The following is a 25,110-nucleotide window of genomic DNA, read 5'->3' as shown; positions in this document are numbered from 1 at the left end:
CGAAGCCACCCGTCAGGTCCCGCGCTGCCTGGCCAGGAGGCGGCGGCGAGGCGGGCCGGGCCCGGCCGGAGGCGGGGACAGCCGCAGCCCTGTCACGTGGAACAGATGAAAGGGACGCGGCGGCTGGGCCGGGAGGAGAAGGAGGAGGAGGAGGGAGCTGCCGCCAACCCGCCGCCCCGCCGCCGCCGGGATACGACGCTAGGCCAAGGCGGAGGCCGGGCAAGAGGAGAAGCCACCCGGCGGCGCCCGCGACGCGATGCGCGACCCTGGCCGGGCGCCCCCTCGCCACCGCTGCCCGGGGCCGGCGCGGGGCCCGGCGGCGCGATGAGGCCGGGGCCGGGGCCGCTGCTGGTGGTGGCGCTGGCGGCGGCGGCGGCGGCGGCGGCGGCGGCGCTGGGCCGGGAGGCGGCCTTCGTGGAGGTGGTGCTCTTCGAGTCCAGCCCCGGAGGCGACTACACCACCTACACCACGGGGCTGCAGGGCCGCTTCTCCCGCGCCGGGGCCACGCTCAGCGCCGAGGGCGAGATCGTGCAGGTGAGCGGCGGCGCAAAATGGCTCCGGGTGGGAAAGCGGCGGCCCCTGAGCATCTGCAGAGCGCTCGGGCCCGGGACCCGCGTGGTGCACGGGCAGGAACGGCAGCTCTTCGGCGACCTGCCCCGGGCTTTCCGCCGACTTTCGTTTTGGGAGAAGGCGGCTCGTGGGCCGCCGGGATGGCACAGGCTGCCCGGGAGCCACGGTCCCGGCTCTCTGGGCCCCCTCGGGGGTCAGCCCGGAGACCTGGAGCCCGATCTAGGAAGGCAGCGCCTCTTCGTGGACGGGATCACGGGGGCTGCTGCTGCTCTTTAACCGCGGGTGGGACCCCTGTTCGAGCCACGGATCGCCTTTGGGACTCCCGAACCAAGAAGATGGGGCCGCAGAAAGCCGAGGGCGGCCCGCGGGTGGTTTCTGCTCCGCTCGGGTAGCCATCCTGGCTGATCAGGGACCCGGGAGCCGCGTTTGTGCTTGCGGGCTCCATTCCAGAGAAGCGAGCCTCGCAGATGCGCTGGGGATGGGCCAGGGTGGAAGGGTTGATGAGGCGATGGTTCCCGCACGGAGGCTCCCGAACGCTGATGGGCAGCATTTGCCCTCGCGCGGTCGAGCTTTTCCCCTGGGAGTAAGAAACATGGGCTGCGTGTGCGTGTGTGTTGAAGTCAGGTCTGCAGAGGAACGGCTTGGGGTGGAAGTCACTGCTCAGAGGCCGCTTCACAAGGGCTGCTCCAGGTTCTGGATTAGGAAGAAGTGTTCCTCTGCAGTGTTCCCCGTAGAGCCCAGAGGCTGCCAGATGAATTCTAACAATTTGCATGAAAAATGTGTAATCACCTTATTAAAACTCGTCTGCTACTGGTGAACCTTTTTTCATTTCTTCCCCTTCCTCTGCTTATGGTGAATGCAACTTCTAGGAGTGCTCAGCTCACCCCCACCTCCTCCGTTTTCGGTCTGCCTCAGATCAGAGGCTCACATGTTGAAGCCGGCAGTGCTAGAGGCTAGTTCCTATCTCTGTGACAGCATTTTTAATTTAACAGGACCAGCTTTGATCTTGCATATTTATAGGCAGCCTCAAATCACTGCAGCCTGTACTTCTTTATACTGTAACTGAAGTTCTTTCTTTCATCTTGAAGCCTTTGTGGATATGCTGTTTATTTTGGGCACTGTGGAAAATGGAAGCAGAGGCAGGAATGAAAATAAGGCAAGAGGCTTTCTCAAAACTATGTATCCTCTGCAAGTGCAAACATGGCTGTGTTTGAATACAGTGGGGTAGTAAGGCCTGAGATAAGCCCCTCTGAGTTGTAATAACATGGCTGCCTGAATCTAGTCCGTGATTTTTCAGACGGCCCCTTGTTTTTCCCACCAGGGGCTGGAGCTTTGGACTTGCGCTTTCCCGAAGCTGATGTTTCTGACTGTTTGACCGGAGTTTCCCTGAGGCTGCATCAGTTGCACATGCGAATGTTGGGGCCAACTAGGCCTGCTCTGAGGGCAGAGGGCTGAAGACTAGGCCCATCTGCTATTGAGGCAGCGGAGGAGATGGTGGCTGCCCCCTTAAATGGGCATCCATACAAGGAAGATGGCTGGCAGCACAGCAGAAGTCCTGGCTGCTCTAATAGAAATGCCAGGGAAGAGACCCCTTCTGGGATGGGATAGGAGAAGGGGCACATTTCTCTGCTCCGAGAGGCTAAGGGTGGCTTGAATTGGGAAGCCATCCATCTCTTTTCCCCAACAGCTATGAGGTAGGTCAGATGTGAGAGAAATTAATTTTAGCTTGTTGCCATGGAGTAGGAGCATTGAAACATGGCTGGGCACATGCTTCAGAGTTCCCTTTAGCTAAGTCTAAATGTTGTTGGTTTGTTTTTGGCTTAGTAGATGGTGAATTCAACCATTGTGTTTGTAAGCCAGCATTTGTGGCTCAGGAAATCATAGAAACAATCCAGTATAGCCTAGACTCGGTAGTCCTTCCCACTGTGGGTCAGGTATACTAGTGTCTTTTTGATTCCCTACATAAATGATATTTTTGGTCAGTGCTACTGACGTACAGAGCAGCGTCAGAGGTCTCTGATCAACTGCAGCGCCAAAGAGGGCAGCTAACGGTACAGTTCCAAGATTGAAGTGGGGAGTTTGCAGAGCAGGAGAGAATGAAGAATGTCTCTGCCCGAGTGCCCAAGGGAAGAGGGAAAGTGCCCAGGGTGGGGTGCCTCCCACCACACTCACTCTCCTCCTGGCTTCTTGGCACCATTTCCATTGGTTCTGATGACTGAGCAGCTCGGACAGGCCTCCGAGGCTAATGTGTGTGACAGAGGGCTGCTCTTCAAGTGGGATATTCTGTCACAGTAGCGGCACAAAGTTCACATTGGAGCTTGTGCTGATTCCACAAGCGAGGCTGTTGGGTTGAGCCTTTTATTTCTCAAAGGGTGTACCGGTGATGGTAGAAGTTAAGAGCGTGGTGTAAGCTGTTCTTTGGGGCAGAAGGATGGGCAATGCCTAGTAAGAGAACCAGCTGTGCCGGTAAGCAGTGAGGCAGACCTACTGTAGCAGCATCTTTGCTGGCAGGTCCAGAACACACATTGTTGAGCAGCTGTAATTGTGGAACACCTTGTCTAGGATTGTGTCCAAAGGCAAGGATTTCTAACATTCTTTACCTTGAATCTTTGAAGCCACTGGATGTACTGTTCCACACTTGGGGCAGGCTGGGGGGGCTCTGTAAGACTTGTTAAAATGAAGGGTTTCCTTATGGACAGAAGTGGTAAGCATCCTGAGGCGCTTGCACAGGGGTTCTGGGAAGCCTGTGCCAGGGCGGTGTTTTACTTGATGCCCCACAGCCACTTATGGCCATCTGATGGATGTGAACATCACAGGAGAGCTCAAGGGCATTTTCATTCCCTTCAGTAGTGGGCAGGGGAGAAAGGGAGCGTTACCCCTTTCACAAGGGTGAGTATCTGGTCCATGAGTTGCACAAAACTCTTAATTAAGCTGAGCCCTGAGGGCATGGGTGTGGAATCTGTTTCCCTAATGGTGTGAACAGATGTGCAAATTCTGGGGCCAAGCGGTTTTGCCCGTGCGCTGGGGACAGAGGTATATTCTGGATTGGGACTATTTGGTTTTTTTTAACGATCGCGTAGCCATAACAGCAACAACCTTAAGTTTGGTTTCAAAATAATAGGAATTAATACTAGCTGTGGAAACAACTGTACCTATACTAACTGATAGATTTTGGTTATTATTCTTGCAATATAATATTTTTTATTACTGTTATTTTTAATGTCTCTAAAATTTCTCCCAAATTGAGGTGGAAATAAATAGTCATCATCATAATAACAACAATAATAATTTCTGCTTTGATTAGACTAGACTTCGAGTTCTGGATGTCATGCTGTAAAAAGAATTGGATAAACTTCCCCCAGTTCAGAAAAAGGCAGAGAAGAAAGGGGATTAGAATTAGTTCTGTGAAGGGAGACTGAAGGAGCCTTGGAAGGGAAGACCGAGGGGTGCAGTGCCCTTCAAAAGGCCAAAAGAATGCTACACTGAAAGGGACGATCCCTGTCCCCCATGGCCCCATAATGCAAGGCAAGGAATTTCTGAGTACAGAGATAGTTGGTAGAAAGTGACCCTCTCAGCTGACCCTTCTGCACGCCAAGGAAGGACAGAGCCTGCTGAGAGGTGTTCGGATGCCAGCTTTTGCCCTTAGTTTAGCTTCCTGCACTGCCCGCTTCTGCTTTACAGGAAGGCATCTTCTTCTTACTGAGGAGCTGATTCTTGGGTGATCTTCTGGTGCCAGCCTGGTCCTTGGTGTAGTTGCCAGGGAAAGGGGGAGGGCTGCATGTGTGGGGTGTGTGTGATGAGAACATAGTAGATGATCCTTTGGCTTCCTCTGGATCACCAGCACCACTTGGCTTTCTAGCGAAAGAAGATGTGGGCTCCCCTTGTTGAGGAGGAATCCTGCCTGGCCTCCTGCTTGTGTCCTCTCTGCCTTCCACAGCGCAAGTTAGTGTGGAGCACCACTTTGGCTTTGCACTGGAAAGGCTTGTCCCCACAGCCTCAAGATTAGCCTGACACACAGGACTCTCCTGGCTTGTTCTGTGGGTTCCAGAACCTTCAACCAACCCACCCAGAACCCCATCCCCCCACCCCCGGTCTGATGGTGAGGTGGGCAACACAAGGCACAGCCAAAGGGCTCAGGCACAGGGCACACAGTGTTCTTGGAGAGGGTGCCTTCTCTGGACCTCTAGCCAGCCTGATTATTTAGAGGGTTTCTGCAGGAACCAAGTCTCGCCTTAGTCACCAAGCTGAATTCTTGAAGCACTACACCAAGCTGTTTGAGTCTGGTGAGAGTGTGGGCAGTCAGCTTGGCTTTTCAGCCACACCAAGGCTCTTTGGAGGCTCCCAAGCTGCCTTCCTCTTTTCCTTCTCCCTAGCTAGTGTTGGTAGAGGTGGAAGATGCCTGCGTTCAAAGAGTTAACTCCTCCCTGTGCTTTGCAAGCAGCTGGCCCATTGCGCTCCTTGCTGGGCTGTACAAAAATACTCCTGCTTTGAAGTGTAGTCAGAGGTGGATAAGGGGAAAATCTGGACTGAACTGGACTCCCAGCTGCCTCCACCCTTGGCCCTGGCTAATGGGATGGCAAGACTGAGCCAGACGCTGCCGCCCCAAAGCACCGCAGCCAGCCACGGCTTCCTTCCTCCAGCTCCCTCTCTCCTCGTGTCTCAACTGGCAGGGGAGTCCATTGGTGGGAGGCGGCAAGGCATGGAATGCCTCTGGTAGTCGATCTGCTTGCCTCTTCTTCTGATGAATGCAAGTCTCTGGCTTCTGCACTGATTCTTGATGATGTTTACCCCAGGGCTTTGTTGGGAAAGGTGGCAGGGTCTCTTGTGGTGTAAGGGATGGTCTCCAACCCAACCTCCCCGCTTGCTGGCATCATCCAGGTATCTGGTACTAGCTGAGCTTCTTCGGCTGGGGCACTTCAGCTCCCTCATGACTTGGCTCCTTCTTTTAACATTCAGACAGTGCTGTTGCTTAAAAGAATAGTGAGAAATTTCCAGCGAGCCAAGCGTGGCCACTAGACAGTTGTTGGCTTCAATGAGTGACACTGGCTTGTGGTTCTTTGTTGGAGAAGAACTGATTTCGAGGGCCAAGGCTTTGGCAGTCCCAACGGTTCCTTTTTAGGTTTTTAATCAAAGCTTCATCTCGTAGTTGAATTTCAGTAAAAGTTTGATTTGGACAATCAGCAGTTGGTTTGATTCAGAAGGTAATAAATGCAAGCAATGAGTGGAACAGCAACGTCTGGCCATTGGGTGCTCCCTCCGCCTTGCTGGGGGTGGTTCTGGAGGGGTAAGAGGGTGTGTGTGCTGCGAATTGATCTACAGGGAGGGATATTGCACAGTTTCTGCCTCTGTGTGAGGCTCCCTTGGCAGACAGAAGGGAGGAAACCATGGCTGAGGGCTGGCTCAGGCTCCTTTCACAGTGGGGAAGTCAGAACAGCAACAGCAAATGGCTGCCATAATCTGGGTCCACGTTGGAGAGATTAAAGCCCCTCTTGCCTCACCGCCCTCATCTGCCTTAAGTAGCTGAGAGCTTTACTTGTTCTAGTCAGGCATCTGGAGGGAACTTCTGCGTTCCTTCCCCATGCAACTCCACTTGCAGCTGGTCTTCCTCATTTTTCGGTAGCCGACTCTGCCTGGAGATCGGGAGGGGGCGTCCTTGAACTCCTGAGCAGGCGGGATGGAATTTGTAAGGCCTCCGATGTGAGGAACGAGTGCGGAACATATCAGGCTGTGTGTGAAGAGCCTTGTGCTTACCTCAAATCCTCCCTTGTTTAAACCTCGAAGATTGGAAACATGTCAGTGATGCAAAGCTTAAAGCTCAAAGGGTCCAAAGTAGATTGTCCTGCCATGAAAGCTTGCTCGTAGTTCAATCTATGGCTTTTCAGTAATTCTGTAGCTTGTGTATAAGTGCTTATTTCCATTTAGTTCTTTGGGTCTGCTTCAGAAAGTGTGGCCGGCATCTCTCCGCAAGAGCGGTTGTTTACAGGTCTTGCTTCAGCTGCACTGCCTTGAAAACAAACGTGGCTACTTTGTTTCATCACAAACAGGTTGCCTGTTGCCTTGACACCTTTACCAAACTGACCCCAAAGCACTGTGTGGCCTGTGATCCTTACTTGCACGGAGAAGGGCCCTTCTTGGTCCATTGCTCAGCAGCTATTGTGGAAGTCGGAGTCATCTGACCTAGAGAGCAAAGGAACACCCCCCCCATTACACACACACACACACCACCGCCTCTTAAGGAAGATTCCCTGCACTTCCCACAGACTGGAACTCTGGGCGGGAAGCCTGCTTCTTCCTTCCTATTTTGGCCGGGGCTGGGGGGCAGAGAAAGAGACCTGCCGGTTGGAGCGATGTTTTCCGGCCACAGTTGGGCCATGAGGCTCCAGGCCTGGTGATGAGCTCCTGTTCGAGCTTGATTTGGCCCAGACTCGGCTGGCAGGAATGGGTGCTGCTGCTCCTGGGGTACAGGGCCCCAAACGTACCCAAGGTAGATGAGATGCTATCAGCTCTCCTCCCACTTCTTTGCCCTGGAAGGATCAAAGCAGGCCGAGGCGCTTCAAAGCCAGGTAGGCAGAATGATACAGAGAGCGCTCCCTGATGCAATCACAGCAGCTTGTGAGACTGGTTTCTGGGTTTTGAAAGGAAGAGACAAAGGCATCCTTGTTTGCTTTGGAGGGGGCAGGGAGGAGGGAGTACCTACCAGTCACCCAAGTCACTGGCGGACCCTGGCTGGACCTGTAAGAAAGCAGTCTAGGCAGGGTTCTGCCCTGAGTTTGCTTCTGGCTCACTTATATCAGGGGCACCTGCAGTCTTGGCTTCTAAAGCGAAGCAAGGGTGCCCCTGGAAATAAAGGTTCAAATGTCTTGATTTGGAGCCACAGCTCAAATGTGTGTCTCTTGCATCTTCTTGCTGTGGTGTTGGGTGCCTCTAGCTCCTCCCCCACCCCACCCCGCATAACAGGACTCTTCCACCTGGCAAACAGTAAAATGGGGGAAGGGGTCTGCTCGTGGATGGGGGCATTGGCCAGATCACAGTAGGTGTGCATGCTCTGAAATGCTGCCAGGAGGGCTGTCCTACCCTCCTGGTGGCATATAATTCAGTTTTATTAATGGTTTGAACATATTTTGGTAGAATATACAGAAAAAAAGAATAACAAACATCTACCAGACCATATCCCTAAGTGTTTGTTTCCTGTGTTAAAGTTAAATTCTGGAATCTGTAAAAAACAAAAACAGGTATTCAAGAACAAACTTTGTTGCAACATGAGAAGACCAGGTAACCATTTCTTCCTTCCTTCCTGGACCCTGACTCTGATCTTCTGTGCGATCAGTGGACTTTGGGAAACAAGGGTGTGGGGGCGTGGACAGCAGTTGGGGGTGCCTGTTCAGGGGGCTTTTTCATCTTTTGCTGTCTGATCCGCAAAGACTTGCTTATCAAATAGGAGAGCAAATCCCCCCCCCCCAATCTGACATATTTGCCTGGGGGTATCACCACCCAAAGGAACAAGGTACCTAGATTTTGGCTAATATCTAAGTTGTGTGTCCTTTCTGAAGGTACTTTAAGCCTTTAGGATGCTTGTGGTCTTCAATTAAAGTTCCTTAACCCCTTTGATCTGTATATTTCAGGATGACCTGTGGATTAAGTATTCAGCATGCCCTTTTCAGAGCAAATCACTCCTTTTTCTAACTGAATGTGTTTTCTGAGGGCTTAGAGCAGTACTTAGATCATGACTGTTTCCTGATGGGCAGACAAAACTGAAGTGAATTGTACATGGTGATATAGTGGCAATTAGAAGCATCTTATCTAATGTTTTGTTTATGTTTTTGGTGGGAGAGGCATAGGAAGAAGACCCTCCCAGCAGTACTGCTGGTGAGATTGGGTGTATGTGTATGAGGGTATCTGATAAATCTGTAAAGCAAGGCAAGGAAGGAATTATCTGCCTGTCCCAGATCCAAAGCTCGAATTGGAAGTGACCGGTGGCCTTTGCTGGTTCGACCCTCCTTGTTTAATGCTGATGACAGGGATGAGAACGGCTTTCAAGCCAGTTCAGTTCTTCATTTTTCCCTTTCCTTCAAATCATCCCTTAGGCACCTCCCAGCTTAGCTTTAGTGGCTGACTGAAAAAAAGATATGGAAAATACATTTATTTGAGTGGTGGAGTATTGATCGCTTTTGGAAATCAGATGTAGTTATGGTTTCAATTTCAGAAGCGTTAGAGATCCCTGAGCAGGGTGTCATATGGGGGCCCCCAGAGGTCCCTGAGACTCTTTCAAGGGGTCTGCAAAGTTAAATAAATATATATTTTAAAATGTTTCAGATTAATTTCAAAAACAATAAATATTGATAGTTCTAGCTGCCATAAACCAAAGCTCTTAGGGGGCCCCAGTCTCCAAAATGTTTGAGAATTGCTGATCTAGAGATTAAAATCTTTTGAGTATCTCACTTTTTATGCAAAGCCACCTGCCAGTTAAATGGACTGAAAGAATCCTTGCAATTTAGGATTGGTGGCTGCCTTTATAACCTGAATGCCAAATGGGAAACAATAAACTTGGCAACCAAGACCTTTTATCAACTTCAGCTGGGTGGCCCTGATGACATCAAACTGCTGTTTGAATGTGAACAATTGTTTGAGGTATTCGAGAACCATCTCAAAAATTAACCTTATGCCAAGGAATGAGAATGAGAAGGAAAGTGCAACTAGAGAACAAAAGCTTGTCTTGTAGCGGTGCAGCGGAAACAGTCTGGAAGGGATGATAATCTGTTCCAAAGGTCTTGGTCAAAGGAAAGGTAATTTGAATGTTCGTTGGCGACACACAAAAGCAGCACTGAAGGTACCAACCCTGCGGAGAAGCCTCTCTGATTCAATATAACTGTGTGGACGGACAGCCTGCTGTTAGCCACTGTAATCAAGGCTGCTTTAGATAGCAAAGCAAAATTACAAGATGGAAGAAAAAGAGTTGGAGCCCTTCTTTCTGGAAATAATAAACGAAGGTGATTGATCTCAGGTATTGCTTTGCTTGAAAATATGGCAACAAGGATGCATAGGCAGAAAAAATCTAGGATTATCATGTTCGTTTATGTAAAAAGTAGATTGAGATTTATTTGGATTCAAACAAAGCACATGCTTGGAATCCCTGGCAGCAGCATCAGGTCTTGCCAACTTGGAAATTCCTGTGGCAAATGCCCAAATAGACCCGCGGTCAGAAGAGAAGGGAGAAGGCAGGTTGCCTCTGACCCCAGCTCCTTTGTCTCAAGGCACAGGGTGTTGGATGCGCCTTCTCTGAATGTCCAGAGACGGTATCGTTCAGGAAATGTAAAAAGCCCAGACTTTTGCCTGTGCCAACATTTGGTGAGGGTGACATTACCATAGAATCCTAGGGCTGGAAGGGACCTTGGAGTCCTTCTAGCCCAAGCCTCTCTGCCCAAAGCAGGAGTGCTTTGGAATCCCAGACAAATATTTTCTTGAAAACCTCCAGCAGTGGGATATCCACAGCTCTGGGAGGCAAGCAGCTTCACTGATAAATCGTTCTGTTATAGTTTCCTTCAAAGCTAGTTTGTGCAGGGGATTCAGAATAGAGTCTTTGCAGCAAACTCCTGAGTGGAAGCATCGATAATTCCCGTTTGCTTACTATCCGGGCCATTGTGGCCATTCTGGGGATGAGTTCAGCAAGGAAGCAAACATCTTGCATAAATTCTTCAATCTTCATATGGAGCAGGAAAGCAATGAGGTCACGAAGGAAAAGAGCCACGAGTGGGATTTTGAGGTGCATTTTCACAGAAGCTCTCTCCTCCTTTCTTAGATGCATCCATTGGGACTCTGCAACAGCAATGATGAAGAAGACTTATATGAATACGGCTGGGTTGGAGTTGTGAAGTTGGAGCAGCCTGACCTGGAACCCAAACCCTGCCTCACTGTTCTGGGCAAGGTAAGGAGGGCACAGCACTTTCCTTGCAGCAGGGTCCTGGCTGGGGGAAAAACCCCGGTGTGGTGGTTTACAACTTGCTCCAAAGCAGCTTTCTACTCTTTTTGACCCCACAGCTTTTGTAGGGACTCAGTTCTGCACCAGTCACAACACACCAAGTTTCAGCCTTGTAGAACTGGTGCAAATTTGCCAGTGTTTGGGTGTCCTAGAATGTGTAATAGGATTCATAGGAAAATGGCAGAATGTTTATTTCCCCAAAGTCAGCGAGCTAGTCTTGTTGCAGTAATAAGCGACCATTGTGGTTTATTTAACGAAGATGTGCAATGTGACACAAAAGTAACCTCCTCCTCGTCAGAGGAATGCAAAGTTGTTAATTCAGTAGATTTTTGGGAAAGTATCTTGTCTGGTGGGAGGTTAGCCATTGTATTCTTGCCAGTGGTGGAAAGTTGCAGCTAGGCAAATTAGGCATAAATTATGTGGCTTTACTACAGGAGGCCTTTTGAGACATACCAGAGAGAATGAAAATCTTCTTTCTGATGGTGCCACATTGCTTTGCCTGACGGTGACCTGGACTGCATGTGCTTGACAAGGAATTGATGGGCAGGTGGGTGGGAGGGTGCAATTGAGGCAAGGAGGTATACATGCAATATTTCTGCAATTTCATCCATCTTTTTCAGAAGCAATTCACTCCTTACCGAATCTTAAAACTGAAATTTAATTTTAATTAATTTATTGCAACTTAGCAGCTGAGGAGAAAAGGCCTCTCCAAGGTCTTTTGTTTAAATACACATCTGCTTATACTGTTGGGGGCAGAGTAACATTTCTGTTTGAATCGGTGTTTCAGAGGGGAGGCCAGAAAGGTTGGAGCCTTCCTTTCCTGTAGGGCTTCCTCAGATATCAGTAAACGTGTTCCTTTGTACAACGTGTGAACATGCACGGCTCCCATTGTCTTAATGCGGCTCCCTTGTTGCTGCCACTGGATCAGGAGCTAGGCCGGTTAATTCAAAAACATCTGGAAAGCAGCCCAGGCAGTGGTTTGACGGTTGTGTGAACCAAAGAAGAGGAAAATTTGAAAGGATGGGGGGGAGAAGCATGATGCGTGTAGTCCTTCAGCTGGAGCTGCAGATAGAGTGGGGCCAAAGATAGCGGGCTTGGGGGCTCTCAGGAAGGTCTGATTCGAGGCAGAGTTTATGACGAAGGGCTTTTTTTTTGGTTTGGCCGAAAGGAAATTGGTCCTTCCTTGTTTCTCTGTTGGGAGATGCCAGTCCGGTTGCCCAGCAATGGCAGAGCATTTGCCAGGTGGGTCTTTGATGGAGGAGGCGTTATCAGTTGGGAAGGGATGTGCTGCCCTCTTTGTATGCGGACATCTATTTCTCACACTGGCCTCCTGAGCCCCCCAGCTTTAAGGCTGCATGCTCTGTAAACAGGGCTGTAAGAAGATGAGTGGCTTCTCCTTGCCAGCGTCAAACAGTGGGCTGTCAATCCCCAAAGAAGGGCCTGGTCCTCCAAAGCAGCCTTTGCCCAGATGCTGCTGTCTGCAGACCCCAGTTGTTGGCTCTGAGGAAGGGGCTGCCCTGCTGGGAGTCGTTCTTGAGCAAAGGCTGGAAACTTAAGTTGTCCTGCTGCGGAATGGCTCTTTGGCAAAGGAAGACCCCTAATTAGAGGCAAAGGGTTTCTCTTTTTGTTCTCCTTTAATCCTTACCCTGAGGCCTCTGTGTTACAGCCCTGCCTGTGCTTGTGCTGTGCTTGTGCAGAAAGAAGGCTCCTGTTGTGCATTGTAATAAGACCTCTTTACGGTGAATCAACATGCTAACTTCGGATCTGGGTTGCCTCGACCTGTCCTGGGAACTTCAAGAACGCCGCTGCTGTAAATGCAGGATCGGTGCCCCTGCTCTGCTCTGTGGTTGTCTCTTGAAGAAGGCTCCTGTTGGGCCTAGAGCTGAGGAATGGGCCAGAGGCCCGATGCTGTGCTGACCAGGAAAGAGGGGACCGAGCAGGGAAAGGAGGGTGTGGCGCTTTGGCCCTTTGGCTGGCCACCCCAGAAAATAGTCTCCCACAACCCACTCCATTCCCGAAGCAGAAGCTCTTCCACTTTGCATAATTTCAATGGATCAGGAGTGAAAGAAAATACATTTAGCCAGACAGAGTAATTAACAGATTTCCCGTGGAACCAGCCCAGGTGTGTTTGGCTTGGAAAAAAGGAGATAGTCATTTCCCCCAGAGACTTTGAGGAGAGGAGACACAGCGCTGAGCTCAAGCATGGGATCTGCTGCATGGGAATCGCCTTTGATATCTGGCACCAGGAGTGGGGTGGTCCCTCCTGGTGTTCCACTTACAGCTCTGCTTCTGTAAGTTAAGCCACAGTGGCAAACCTGCTCTTGAGCGCCCCAGTCTTACTTCTGGGGTTCCCCTTTTCTCTTGATTTAAAGCTCCCCGCCCCAAGATACCCTCAGTCTAGCCAAGGAACTGGGGGAGGGGGGTCCAGATACCAAGGTACCAGCAAGGTTTACTTCAAGGAAAACTCTTTGGAGGACAGATGAGCTTGGCTTTTGAAGACGGGTTTAGAATGAGCCGCTCGCCTTGCGTGCTGCCCACCGCCCCAAGAGACAAAAGCCTTGCTTGCCCCACGCCCTTTCCTCATCTTGGGCTGCGGGAGGCCTTGGTACAGAGGATTAAGGAGAGATCGGACAGCTATTTTTTTGGTATGACATGGGACCTCCAAGATCCAACTCTGTGATTCTGTCATTCTGCTTAATGGCCCAAATTGTCTTGTTTGGGGAGGGGGGCTTCTTTCCCTCCTGGGGAGCAGGCAGGTCTTCCACCCTCTGGGGGAGGGAGGAGAAGAAGAAGGAGCGGGAAGGCTGCCTCCTGCTCTGGTATGTTTGTGGCTTGGCCGCTTTGATCTCCTGCCAGGGAAACCTGGAAGGTCAGGCCAAGCTGCAGCTAAGCTCTGGAGACTGGAGTGCCAGGGAATGCTGGAGCGGAGCCCACCCACCAGACTGCTGCCTGTGGGTGTCATTTCCTGAACCAGGCACTAAGAAAGTCCGTGCGCTGTCCCCCTTAGGGGGCAGGAACCGAGAAAGCCTAGCAGCAGTTGGAATTGGACAGGGCTTGCCTGTCCCAAGGAGGGGGTCTGGGGCTTTCCCCCTCCCACCGCCTGCAGTCTGCAACTGCAACACCCAGTGGCCCAGCAGCCGTTGAAGCAGGCTGGTCCTCTTCATCAACAGACAAAATGCTGGGTGGCCTTCAGAGGGGACACGGGTGGCGGCTGAGGGTCTGCAGCATTGAATGAGACCCACTCTGCAGATCAGAGCTGGAGACTCCTTAAGGAATGAAGGGGAAGGGGAGGCTAGAATCTGGTTCGTGATCCAGATGGGATGGGAAGCCTTTTAGCCTCCAAGTGATGTGCTGCCCGTCATTGCCTGCAAAGTTTAGCCCTGCTCATGAACTCTCTCCTGGTCTCCTTTTCCTGGGGGGCTCTGGGTCGCCACCCCATCCTAAATTATCAGAAGAGGAAAAAGCAAGGAAGGCTCCCTTGGCTCAAGGTTGCCCTCTGGTGACCACAAGCGTTAGCAGATGGAGAATGTGTGCAGGGAGCGTGTGCTTGCTGGTGGGGAGGGAGCTGTGAAGAGACTCTATATGCTTTGGGGGCGCTTCCTTACTTCTGACGAGGCCCCCTTCCCACTGAATCCTTTTCTTCTCACCTCCTGGCCTTTATGTTGAGAGGGAGGGAGGGAGAAAGGGGAGAGGAAACTGGGTCAGGGAGCTGGTCTTAGGCCCTGTCCCCCTCTTCTTCGTAGGCCAAGCGGGCAGTTCAACGAGGAGCCACAGCTGTCATTTTTGATGTGTCCGAAAACCCAGATGCCATTGATCAGGTATGCAGTTGGTGAGTTCTCTCTCTGTATGAACATGGGTCAGTATATATTGTTCTTTCAGTATTTCTAGCAGCGGTAATGGAAAATATTTAGTAAAGATTCTTGCCTATTGTTGGTGCCCACAAAAAACCCTAAATAATTTGGCTTCTAGAATAGAATCGGGGCTCCATAAAATGGTTGCTGACCCAGAGGAAGCCTGTTGTCTGTTGTCTCCCCGTCCCCGTCACCCCCCGCCCATCCTCATGAACTTTGGAAGGAGGGAGAGCAGCCGCCAGCCCTGTCTGCAGGGCTGCATGGCAGGCAAGCCTGTTCGGGCACGTGTGCCTGAGATTTCCTGCTGCTGGGCCATAAGGAGCGGTTTGAACTGATCCAGTTTGGATCACCCCTGATGGCACTGACCTCTCAGGAGTCCAGCTTTGCCTTTTGTACCAATTGCAGCTCTGGGCTCATCTCCAAAGGCAGTGCCAGGCTGTCCCAAAGGCTCTGCAGATTGAGGGGAGGGGGCGGGGAAGGGGGTAGAGAGTGTGTCTCCTTTGAGTTCCTGTCTAGCAGAAAGACGGGGGGTGTTCAAAAGCATTCACAGTGTCTCTTTTCTTGCAGTTAAATCAGGGCTTGGAGGACCCACTGAAAAGACCAGTTGTTTATGTGAAAGGGGCAGATGCAGTCAAGCTGATGAACATTGTTAACAAGCAGAAAGTGGCGCGGGCCAGGATCCAGCACCGTCCACCACCAGTAAGCCCTCAGGGCAGGGCAGGTCCAGTTAAGTGACCAGACTGCCTCTTACTTTAAGCTTCCACATCTAAGTTGTGATCGTTGCCTCACCTGTTTGTAGGGGGGAGGGGTTCTGATAGGTCATTTGATGGCCCTTAGTTGTCAGTTCAAGCACCCCTGAGAGGCTCTGAGCCCCCTGGACTTTCTGGAACAGTTCTTTAAAGAGTATTTTCTCCCTGAGTGCCATTAAGGCACCGGTCAGATTGTGGTGCTTTTAAGAAAATCCAAAGCAAATCCAGATAATAATCAACAATTGCTCCTGTGGCAAAGGGAAGAGTTGGAATAAGCCAGACAGGAACCTCTCTTGATTCCCAAAGGAGGCCGTGATCACCGTAAAGTCAGCAGAAGTGGTCACAGGAGGTTTGGTGTTTACCGGATTCCGAGGGTCAGTGTAGACCTATAGGGTCGGGTGGGTGAACAGGGGATTTACCAAATCTTATGATGGTAGATATTCAAAAAGGTGGTCAACCAAACTGCCTGCTCCGTCTTTGATGGAGAAGAGAGCAGCTAAAATAGTGGAGGACTAACTATGAATGGAGGTGTGTTTTCAAATACACCCAGAGGAGGAACTCGGCCAGTTAGAAGTAAGATTTTGGAATGCCTAATTCCCAAAGGCAAGGCACGTCTATTTGGCCTGGCATTAGATAGGTTGTCTGGCACCATCTCTGAGGAAGTGTCTGCTCTGGTCTAGGGCTGCAGTCCTATAGGTTCAGCTCCTGCCCAGGACTCGTTTGCCCATAGTGTTTTTGTACTTCTCGTGGGAAGCGAAGATGTGTGGGGAACCAAGCTTTTCTGCGAGAGATTATTAGCTGAGCAATTTCTGGGCACAAGATAGTTCTAGCTCTAGTTGTAAGTAACCAATTCAGAAATCTGAGGCAGGAAATCTAATCTGCCTTTTTTATCTCCTGCTTCCTCCACCCACTGTTCCAAAGCAACCCACGGAATACTTTGACATGGGGATTTTCCTTGCCTTTTTTGTGGTGGTCTCTCTGGTTTGCCTGGTTCTTCTCATCAAGATCAAATTGAAGCAGCGTCGCAGCCAGGTAAGACCCAGACAGACTCCTTCAACTTGCTCTTTTCCTCCTCCTCCTCTCTTCCCTTCCCTTCTGTGCCACCTGAAATCTCAGCTGGAGGTTTCGGAGCAGCATTACATGCTGTCCTAAGCAACAATCCTGCAGGATGGCCTTAAATATTTGGACCATTAGCTCCAGGCAACCTGGAAATTGTAATGAGCTATGGAAGTTGTAGCCTAAAATGTCTGCAGGACGCCAACTAGGAAAAGCTGTGCTTCGCTAGCCAATTACAGCCAGAATAGCCCCCTTTCCTTTCCTTGCTGGAATACGACAGAGAGTTGGCCACCTGAGTCAGGCTGGCCCTGGCTGCCCTCTGATCCTGAGGCTAAGAATTGCTGCCCTGGTCAGCGGCAGCCTCACTGGGGTGTCTCCTGTTGCAGAGCTCCATGAATAGGCTGGCTGTACAGGCGCTGGAAAAGATGGAGACTCGGAAGTTCACGTCCAAGCTGAAGGGGCCCTGCGAAGGCAGCTGCGGTGCCCTGGACACCCTCAGCAGTGGGTCCACCTCGGACTGCGCCATTTGCCTTGAGAAGTACATGGATGGGGAGGTGAGGCACTACAGGAGGCCAATCAGTACAAATCATTTTAGCTTTTTCTGTATTTCTGGATGGCTTGGGCAAGATCAGCCAGCTAGGGTGGCTCGTGTCCCAGCTCCATTGAGTGGGACTCACTCACGTGAGGGATCGCCACACGCAGAGCTGCCTGGGTCTGAGGGGAGGCCTCGCCTATTCCACCCATCCCTTTGGGCACCTCCCTCTCACCCAGGCAAGCGAAGCAGTGTGTGTTCCGGCCAGCCCTTCCCTGGCAGTAAGCTGTGTGAAGAAAACAGGCAGGAGCCTTTCAGCTGTGGTGTTGCTTTTGCAGGAGCTGCGGGTGATTCCCTGTGCCCACCGGTTCCACAGGAAGTGTGTGGATCCTTGGCTTCTGCAGCATCACACCTGCCCCCACTGCCGTCACAACATCATTGGTGAGTTGCTGGAGCTTCCCTCGGCCGCATCCTTGAAGGGGAGGGCAGTGTTCAAGACTGCCAAAGGCTCATCTGCCTGCCAGGGGTAGGTGGGTTTCTGGCTGGCAGGCGGTGTTTGCCTTTGGGAAACTCGAGTCGATTCTCTCCAAGTTCAGTTGAAACCTTCCCCCTCCCCCACTTCTACGTGCAGAGCAAAAGAAGGGAAACTCCAGCCTGGTGTGTGAGGAGATGGCCAACCCGTTACACAGCCGGCAGCAGCAGCAGCAGCAGCAGCAGCGTGTGATTGTGCCAGTCCACTTCCCCGGCCGAGCACACAGAGGGGGTCACGTCACTGCCTACCCCACGCGCACCAGCATGGACCCCCAGGGGAATCCCATTACTGTCTTGACGGTCGATCGGCATGGAGAGGCGCCAGCCTTCTTCCGGAGCTACCCGCCCATTCTGCACCTGGAGCCCCACCTTGGCACAGCCGAGCGCCAGTCCTGCCCAATGCCTCACCCTTTTCAGAGGCCAAAGTTCAGCGGGGACCCTTTCTCCAAACCGGCTTGCTTCTCCCAGTACGAGACTATATTTCAGCACTACTACTTCCAAGGCCTTAGCTACCCTGAGCCACTACAGAGTGGTCAGTTCCCCCTCCACGTGGCTGCCAAGGCTCCCTCCCGTGCCTTCCAGCCTCTCGGCAGCCACAGGCTCTTCTCCCCTGCAGTCCACATTGCCCCTTCTGCCCAGACAGACAGTGGCAGTGCTTCTGGCTTCGGCTGCTACCACAGCCACCGCTCAGTCTGCAGCGGCTACCTGGCCGATGGCCCCGGTAGTGACAGCAGCAGCAGCGGGCGCTCTGCCCGGTGCCACTGCTCCTCCAGTGACTCCATGGTGGACTGCACAGAGGTCAGCAACCAGGGGATCTACGGGAGTTGCTCCACCTTCCGCAGCTCGCTGAGCAGTGACTACGACCCCTACATCTACCGTAGCAAAAGCCCCTGCCGGGGTGGGGAAAAAAGCAGGGTCCTGCGTGGGGAGGTGATGGTTCTGGAAGGTTCCTCTGCACTGCACCCGGTGGCAGGCAAGAGCCAGTCTGGGCCAGCCGCCGCCTCAGGGGACCAGTTGTCTGACTGCAGCCTTGAAATGAATTGTAGCAGCAGCAGCAGCAGCAGCAGCAGCAGCCGTTCTTCGCTGGAGCAGAAGGAGCTCTCTGAGCAAGAAGGCCCCCGAGTGCTCTCCGAGACCACTGGAGAGACCGGTCAGACTGGGAGGGAGCCTTCTGAGCGAGCATGTGGCTGCTGCTTGGAAGTACATGCTGCCCCATGGGAATTGCCAAGTAGGGCAGCTGGTGGCAGCAGCAGCAGCACGCTGCTTCAAGCCATGCCACTTTGGACAGGGGGTGGCTCCTTGCGGGAGCCCCAGCCAAGGAGAAGTCAGGGCCTGGTCAGCGTTAGGACCCAGGGGGGCCCTCGGGAAGCCTTGCCCTGTTGCTTCTATGAAGAGCAGCGGGTGGCCAACAGTGGCCCCATCTGGCCAGGCCGTTACACAGAAGACTGTGCAGTGAATGTTCGATATGTGCATGCGGAGGACCCCTTGCCAGGCTGCTATCCGAGCCTGCATGAGGCAGGCCAGTGCATCGCCATCATTCCTGAAGTCCGGGATTCCGAGCTGGCCCTACCAGTAGATTGCTACAGCGGCAGCAGCCCTTGGGAGGGGCCATGTGGAAAGGCAGCCCCCAGCCAGGCCCAGGGGATGCCCACAAAAGCATTTTGCGATCCAGGAGAGATACGGCAAGAAGGGTCACACCCGCCCATGGGGGGCTTCCCGCTGGAGGAGTCCCACGGGTTCTTTTCCAGCCCTCCGCAAGGTTGTTTGGAGGCCCTGGCCACTGGAGAAGGCCCTCAAACTTTGGGTAAGTCAGCAGCGCCATCTTGGCTGGAGGCGGGGTGGGTGGGGCAGGGGGGGAAGGGTGGCGCCTTTGTTCAGCCAAGCTGGTCAAGCGCCTCCTGAGTACTGTAGGGGGCCAATCTAAGCTCCCTTTGGCCACGTTTGGGCTCCCTTGAGCCTCAGAGCAGCATCGGCGGCAACGGAGATGGCCTGCAGAGCAGCCGCTCGCTGGACCGGCACAAGATCCGAGCTCCGACCTGAAGGGCCTAGAACGGGATTCTTGGACAAGATTCAGGACCGGTTTCATTTTTTCAGGCTCCCGTTCCCCAGGGCGGTGTCAGGCTGGGAACTAAGAAGACGCCGGTCTTGAGGCAACTGTTTTTCTGCTGGACTTCAAAGCCTCCTTTTGCTTGTGTTGACACACGATAAGAGTGACCCCGAGAAACTGGGGCTGCATGCTCCAGTCTGTCGTGGAGGGCATCCTTGGCAGACCACAGCATCCTCCCCTGCCATTGCCTGGGGACAAGAGACCCGGTTACGTAGCCTGGTGCCCTCCTTCAGTGCCAGGGATCCAGCCTGCCTTAGAAAAGAAATGGCACTTTGAAATAAACGTTGGAGTCCGAGGGGTGGAGGCCACCTGCCTCTTGTATGGGAACGCAGACCTCTCCTTAAGCCTGACTGAGACGGGTGGGAATAAGCCAGAGCGAGGCCGAGTTGCAACAGTGCCTTCTGCCTGCCCCGATGCAATCGCCGTGGGCTCTGCTCAAGCCCTGTCCCCCCACCCCATCCCGCTCGCCAGCCTGCCCTGGGTTGAGACCTTTAGCTGAGGTTCCTCCCAGTCGCCCCTGGGGTACAAGTGTGTCGCCGCTTCCTTCCCCTTGTTAATAGTTTCCTATGGAAACAGTCCTTCTGGCTGCTGCAGCCACAGCCACGTGGCCTTCTGTCCTCACGCGGCCGAGACCACGGCCGTTGCCACAGTCAGCATCTGGGATGCTGTTCCTTTTCCTCTGTGTGCCTGGCTGGAGAGTTGGGAGGAGGTTTTTTTTGTTTAAAACAGAGAAGGTGCCTGGATCCCCCCCTCCGAGTTTAATTTGTTAATGAGTCAGGATGAGCAAAGGGTACTTGGCAAACTTTTAATTTTCTGCCCAGTTTATGAGAAAGGGGATTTTATAACAAAAATATTTCATAATTATTAGTTTATTTTACTCGAGCAACATGATGAAATTCCTTTCTGAGCTTCGATCCTTCTCATTCTAACAGTGTGTGCTTGTGACCATGTTAATATTGTCCATTTTCCGTTCAGTAGCCCTGCCCTTGTGGCTTCTGATCACGCGGAGGCTCGTTAAGGGTAGGTAGCCTGAAGCAGGAAGCCCTCCTGTCCCACCTTTATTAAGGCTTCTCTACACTTCAGAAGTCTTTCTTCTCATCACCAATATGTAAAATACGTTTTACTTCTATTTCTGCTTCCCTTCCTGATCATTTTCTTTCGTGACAGCAGTTTCCATCTGTTCCACTTCTGTCGTAAGTGTTTTCCAAAGTATTTTCTAAAGCTTCTGCCCAGTTTAAGTTTTCTCCACATAAAATATTGTAGTCGTTGCATTTATGGTTACGGGCATGAAATATCTTCCAGTAGGTGGCGCCATCTCTCCGAGCAGCACCTCCAGAAGTGAGTTCCTAGGCCTGAAAGGGCCAGATTCTTATGATCCCTCCATCCAGTTGCCTAGTAGTTACTATATCAAAATCGGCTGCCTCACGGAAAAGCTGTTCTGGGGATTGCGGTTCTTAGATGTGTTTTCCAGTCCACCTCGGCTGGAGAACAGAGTATTTTAGCTCGCACGGCGAAGCCCTGCATCTCAAGAATTTGTTCTAAGTCGGTGTTCCCTTGTGCAGTTCCTGCTCGGGTTTGCAACCGGAGGGGAGGGAGGGATTCCTAGACCCTAACCAGCTTTTTCTGGCACAGCTGGTATTTCTCAATCCCGATGGTCTCAGTGCACCGTCCCACCTACCCCACTCAAGTTTAGTAGCCAGCACTTGCTACTTTAGTGCCTTCTCCTACCCTTGATCCTACCACACAGTGTTTAAGCAGCCCCCACACCCAAGTGTCGGTGCCCAGTCTCCCACAGATAACCGCAGAAGAAGCTTTTACACGGTTGCAAGTTATAGCTTCCTGGATCCAGCGTAGGTGATATCCCTGGAAGGGAAGCAGCCTCTTTGTCTGGGGCAGATCGGTGACGAGCAGCAGAGGCAAAGTCTTCCAATGTCTGTTTGTGGCTTTGGGGGTTGAAGATAGGAATAAGAGCAATTAACCTGCGAAATGTTTCCAATCCCCATTTCTTCCCTCATTTTTTATTTCTGAAAATAAACACATTACCGCAATGCTGCTATTTTGCAGCTTAATATGTCGGGGACACGGTTTTGTGTTGTTGGGGTCCTACTGTATATATGGGCCGCAGGCTCTGAATCGGTCACTAGGATTGGTGCATATTCAGTGTGGATGCTGGCATTTTGTAGTCCTTCCGGCTGACTTACATTTTAACTCTTATCATATATCTGTCACACAGTACAAGAGCTGTGCTTCTTTTCTTGGGTCTGTATGGTTAATTCTATCCAGACCTAAAGCTATGCAGCAGCAGAGGCCTTGCCATCGAAGGAAACATGCCGCCTTTCCCCCCAAACTTCCAAAATCTTTGCACAGATGCAGAGATGACACTCAAAGGACTACAGAGCACCTCCCTACCCTTCTGGATGACTGGATGATCAACCCTAAACTTGCCCTAACCTCGTGATTGATAAGCATTCCTGAAAGCGAAGTAAGCTATCGTCAGAAGTTGGAGCTTCCTCGACACGATGTCCTTCGGCCAATGAAAACCAACTTGAGCTCTCTTTGCCCCCTTGCCTTCATCCCCAAACTTCTTTTTGGGTTCATTAGTTTCCTGTTGCCTATTGGCCATCCCTTCATGACACATTTTTATAACGGTCAGTACAATATATGTTTTTATTCTAAAAGGCCTTTTTATCAAAGTAATTATTGCCACTATGATGGGCTTGCGAGGCACTATTTTCAAATAAATGTTTTTTTTTTAAGAAAATGAGATTTGTGTAGCACTTAAACCGTTTTGTATAAAATGTACCGTAAAGGTTTGTAAGATGGTTAAAGGGCTCTTCTCCATTACCAGTTGTATTGTTTTTAATGGTAGAAAACAACTTGTTTCTATTCTGTATGTATAGCAGCACATTTCATTTACGGAAAGATGTTCTCAGAATATTTATTTACTAATATATTTATCTTAAGCCATGTCTTATTTGAGTGCGTAATGTTATAAATAAAGAAAAATTGGGAATCACTAACAGAAAGCAATGTAAATAGAGATTTCACAATATTCGCTGACCAAAAAGTGATTTTAAATCAAGTTGTAACTGCAGTTTTGTAACGAAATGTACAAATGTGTTTAAAAACAAAACCTTTTAAAAAGTCAACCGTCTACCTTGAAGTCTTTCCTGAACGTTTTCTCCTGTCCAGCAAGAAGAAAAGTAACTTGAGCCCTAAATTTGTCACTTGCGGAACGTTATTCGGAAGGAATACTTTGTCGATAAAAGTTCCCAGGCAATCAAGGCATCGTATCGTTTGATCCTTCGCTTACTGAAGCACGTACCCAGAGTGCAAATCCTTTGTTTCTTTACGCTATTAAAAAAAACTCGACTCTCTGCTTAACGAACACATTTAGCTTATGTTTCCAGAAGACTCAGAATCCCCTTTGGCAACGATAAAGGTGCCCGTTTTCTCTCCCAAATTTGGGGAATAGGCTCCCCGCGCAGTCGGGGGGGTGGGGGCAGGTTTTGAGACAAGACCGGATTCCTAGTCATCGGGATGTCAATTTTTAGCGGCCAGGATTTTAAGGAGCCATTCCTCTTTCGTCCCGCTTTTCCTTTTTAATTTGAACCGACAGGTCGGTCAGGTTCCCCTCAGCGTTTATGACGAAAGAAGACGGTCCAGGAGGCAGCCAGCAGCCAAGGGGGAAAGCAGCGATTTACCGAAGTACATTTTTTTAAAAAAAGGGGAAAGTGCTTTTTGCGCACAATGAGGTTTTATTGTTTAGGAAAAAACCAAAACGGAAGGCAACCCTGTGACAATCGCTCACTCCCCAACCCCACTCCCCCGCTTTCACCCAGGATCGCGGAGGCCGAGATGCGACGCCTGAAGCGCAGAACGGCAGGAAAAGCACCGCCGCTCTACGCTCCTCTTCAGGGGACGATTCGCTTCCGTTGTCCTCCGCACGGCTGCCGGTTTCTGCGCCAGTCTTGTTTGAGCGACCTTCCCAGTATGGCCGACTTCCTTTCTGTTGTTCTCCGGCATCCCACCTCAACTTCCTTTCACAGCGGCCTTCGCACCATGGCCGATTTCCTGTCCATTTTCAGCGGCCGTCCTTTGAAAAACGACCTTCCCATCATGGCCGACTTCCCGTCCATCCTTCTTAATCGCCCCCCAACTTCCTTTTTCAGCTACCTTTTCGGCACAGTGCACTTCCTGTCCATCCTACGCCAGTGCCTTTGAAAACGACCTTCCCAGTATGGCCACTTCCTGTCCGCCGCCGTCCCCTACTGCCTTTGGAAAAAAATGACCTTCCCATCATGGCCGACGTCCCGTCCCTCCTTCTAAGTCGTCCCCCCGACTTCCTTTCGCGGCACGGTTAACTTGTCCGTCAGCGCGGCTGTCCCCCGTCCCGCCCCCATGCCTGAGAAGAACGACCTTTCTACGACGGCCGACTTCAAGTCCATTCTTTTAGTCTCCCCCACACACACACTTCCTCGCGCAGCGACTTTTTCGCCACGCTAGGATTTTAAGTTTATTATTCTATATTACCATGATAAAACGCATCCTTATTAATAGGGGCAGAGGAGGACCAGGGCCCGCAACACAGGAGAGAAGGAGTTCCGCTTCTTAAACCGAGTTAAAAAGTCGAACGAAAACTTCAGTGCTCTTTCTACGGGACAGAGAACGGTGCCCTCCTGTGGTGAAAGTTTGCATTGCGGCCACACAGAAAAAAAAACATCTTTTCAATGGCATTTTTTGAAACCGGATTCTTTCTCGTGTGCCTGTTCTGCAGAAGCCTGGAATTGGAAAACAGGGCCTTCCTGTGTCCAAGAAGGAATAGCAGCCGGGTGGGGGATGGGGGAAGACTAAAACGAATGGACTGGAAGTCGGCCGTCGTAGAAAGGTCGTTCTTCTCAGGCATTGTGGGGGGAGAGACTGCCGCGCTGACGGACAAGTTCACCGTGCCGCAAACTCGCCGCGAAAGGACGTTGAGGGACGACTTAGAAGGACGGACGGGAAGTCCAAAACTTTAACCTTAGACTGTCTACTATTGACCTCACCCCTTTCCTAAGAGGTCTGTAGGGCGTGCATAGCGCACAACGTGCCTACCGTCCCTGTCCTATTGTTTCTCTTATTCTTTTATTTTTCTTATATGTACCCATTTCATGTATTCACAACTATGTATACATTTATACTTATTATCTTGTAAACAATTGGCAAATCAAATAAATAAAAATAAATAAATAAAGTCGGCCATGATGGGAAGGTCATGTTTCAAGGGCGGTAAGGGACGGACGTGGACGACGGACCGGAAGTTCTCCTTACCAAGAAGGTCGGTGCGAAAGGAAGTTGGGAGGACGACTAAGAAGAACGGACGGGAAGTCCGCCATGATGTGAAGGTCATTTTTCCAAAGGCGGTAGGGGACGGCCGCGGACAAGGGACAGGAAGTTCGCCTGCCGAGGTGGTGGCCGAGAAAGGAAGTTGAGGGGACGACTAGGGACGGACGAAGTCGGCCATGATGGGGTGGTCATTTTTCCAAAGGCGGTAGGGGACGGTCGCGGACGACGGACAGGAAGTTCTTACCGAGAAGGTCGCTGCGAAAGGAAGTGTGGGGAGAGGGGAGAAGACTGAAAAGAACGGACTGGGAGTCGGACGTCGTAGAAAGGTCGTTCTTCTCAGGCATGGGGGACGGGGGGACGGCCGGGCCGACGGACAAGTTCACTGTGCCGCAAAACTCGCCGCGAAAGGACGT

General features: G+C 51.4%; 2 protein-coding genes across 4 annotated transcripts in view; both read left to right on the top strand.

Annotated features, from left to right (window-relative positions):
* The first annotated feature begins 84 nt into the window (after positions 1–84).
* On the top strand, positions 85–22,521 carry ZNRF3 (zinc and ring finger 3). Of its 3 annotated transcripts, none has more exons than XM_087942483.1 (9): positions 91–534; positions 10,367–10,492; positions 14,290–14,364; positions 14,965–15,096; positions 16,068–16,178; positions 16,589–16,756; positions 17,073–17,175; positions 17,366–19,069; positions 21,740–22,521. In XM_087942483.1, the coding sequence occupies exons 1-9, from the start codon at positions 106–108 to the stop codon at positions 21,799–21,801; spliced, it is 2,910 nt and encodes a 969-aa protein (XP_087798609.1). In that variant the 5' UTR covers positions 91–105; the 3' UTR covers positions 21,802–22,521. The 3 variants fall into 3 exon arrangements, with proteins under 3 accessions (XP_026541303.2, XP_087798609.1, XP_087798610.1); XM_087942484.1 differs by lacking the exon at positions 91–534 and adding an exon at positions 9,552–9,571; XM_026685518.2 differs by having other exon boundaries at positions 85–534; positions 17,366–22,521.
* A 2,091-nt stretch (positions 22,522–24,612) lies between these two features.
* Positions 24,613–25,110, top strand: part of LOC148129568 (NACHT, LRR and PYD domains-containing protein 3-like) — a 1,709-nt gene continuing 1,211 nt past the window's right edge. The window contains 1 exon segment of the mRNA XM_087942823.1: positions 24,613–24,640. Within this exon segment, the coding sequence (XP_087798949.1) occupies positions 24,613–24,640 (28 nt within the window).

The sequence above is a fragment of the Notechis scutatus genome, chromosome 13 (assembly GCF_049901735.1).
Source record: "Notechis scutatus isolate UNSWTSFEM ecotype Mainland chromosome 13, rNotScu1.2, whole genome shotgun sequence".
NCBI classification, from domain to species: Eukaryota; Metazoa; Chordata; class Lepidosauria; order Squamata; family Elapidae; genus Notechis; species Notechis scutatus.
This window is presented reverse-complemented; position numbering and strand designations above follow the sequence as displayed.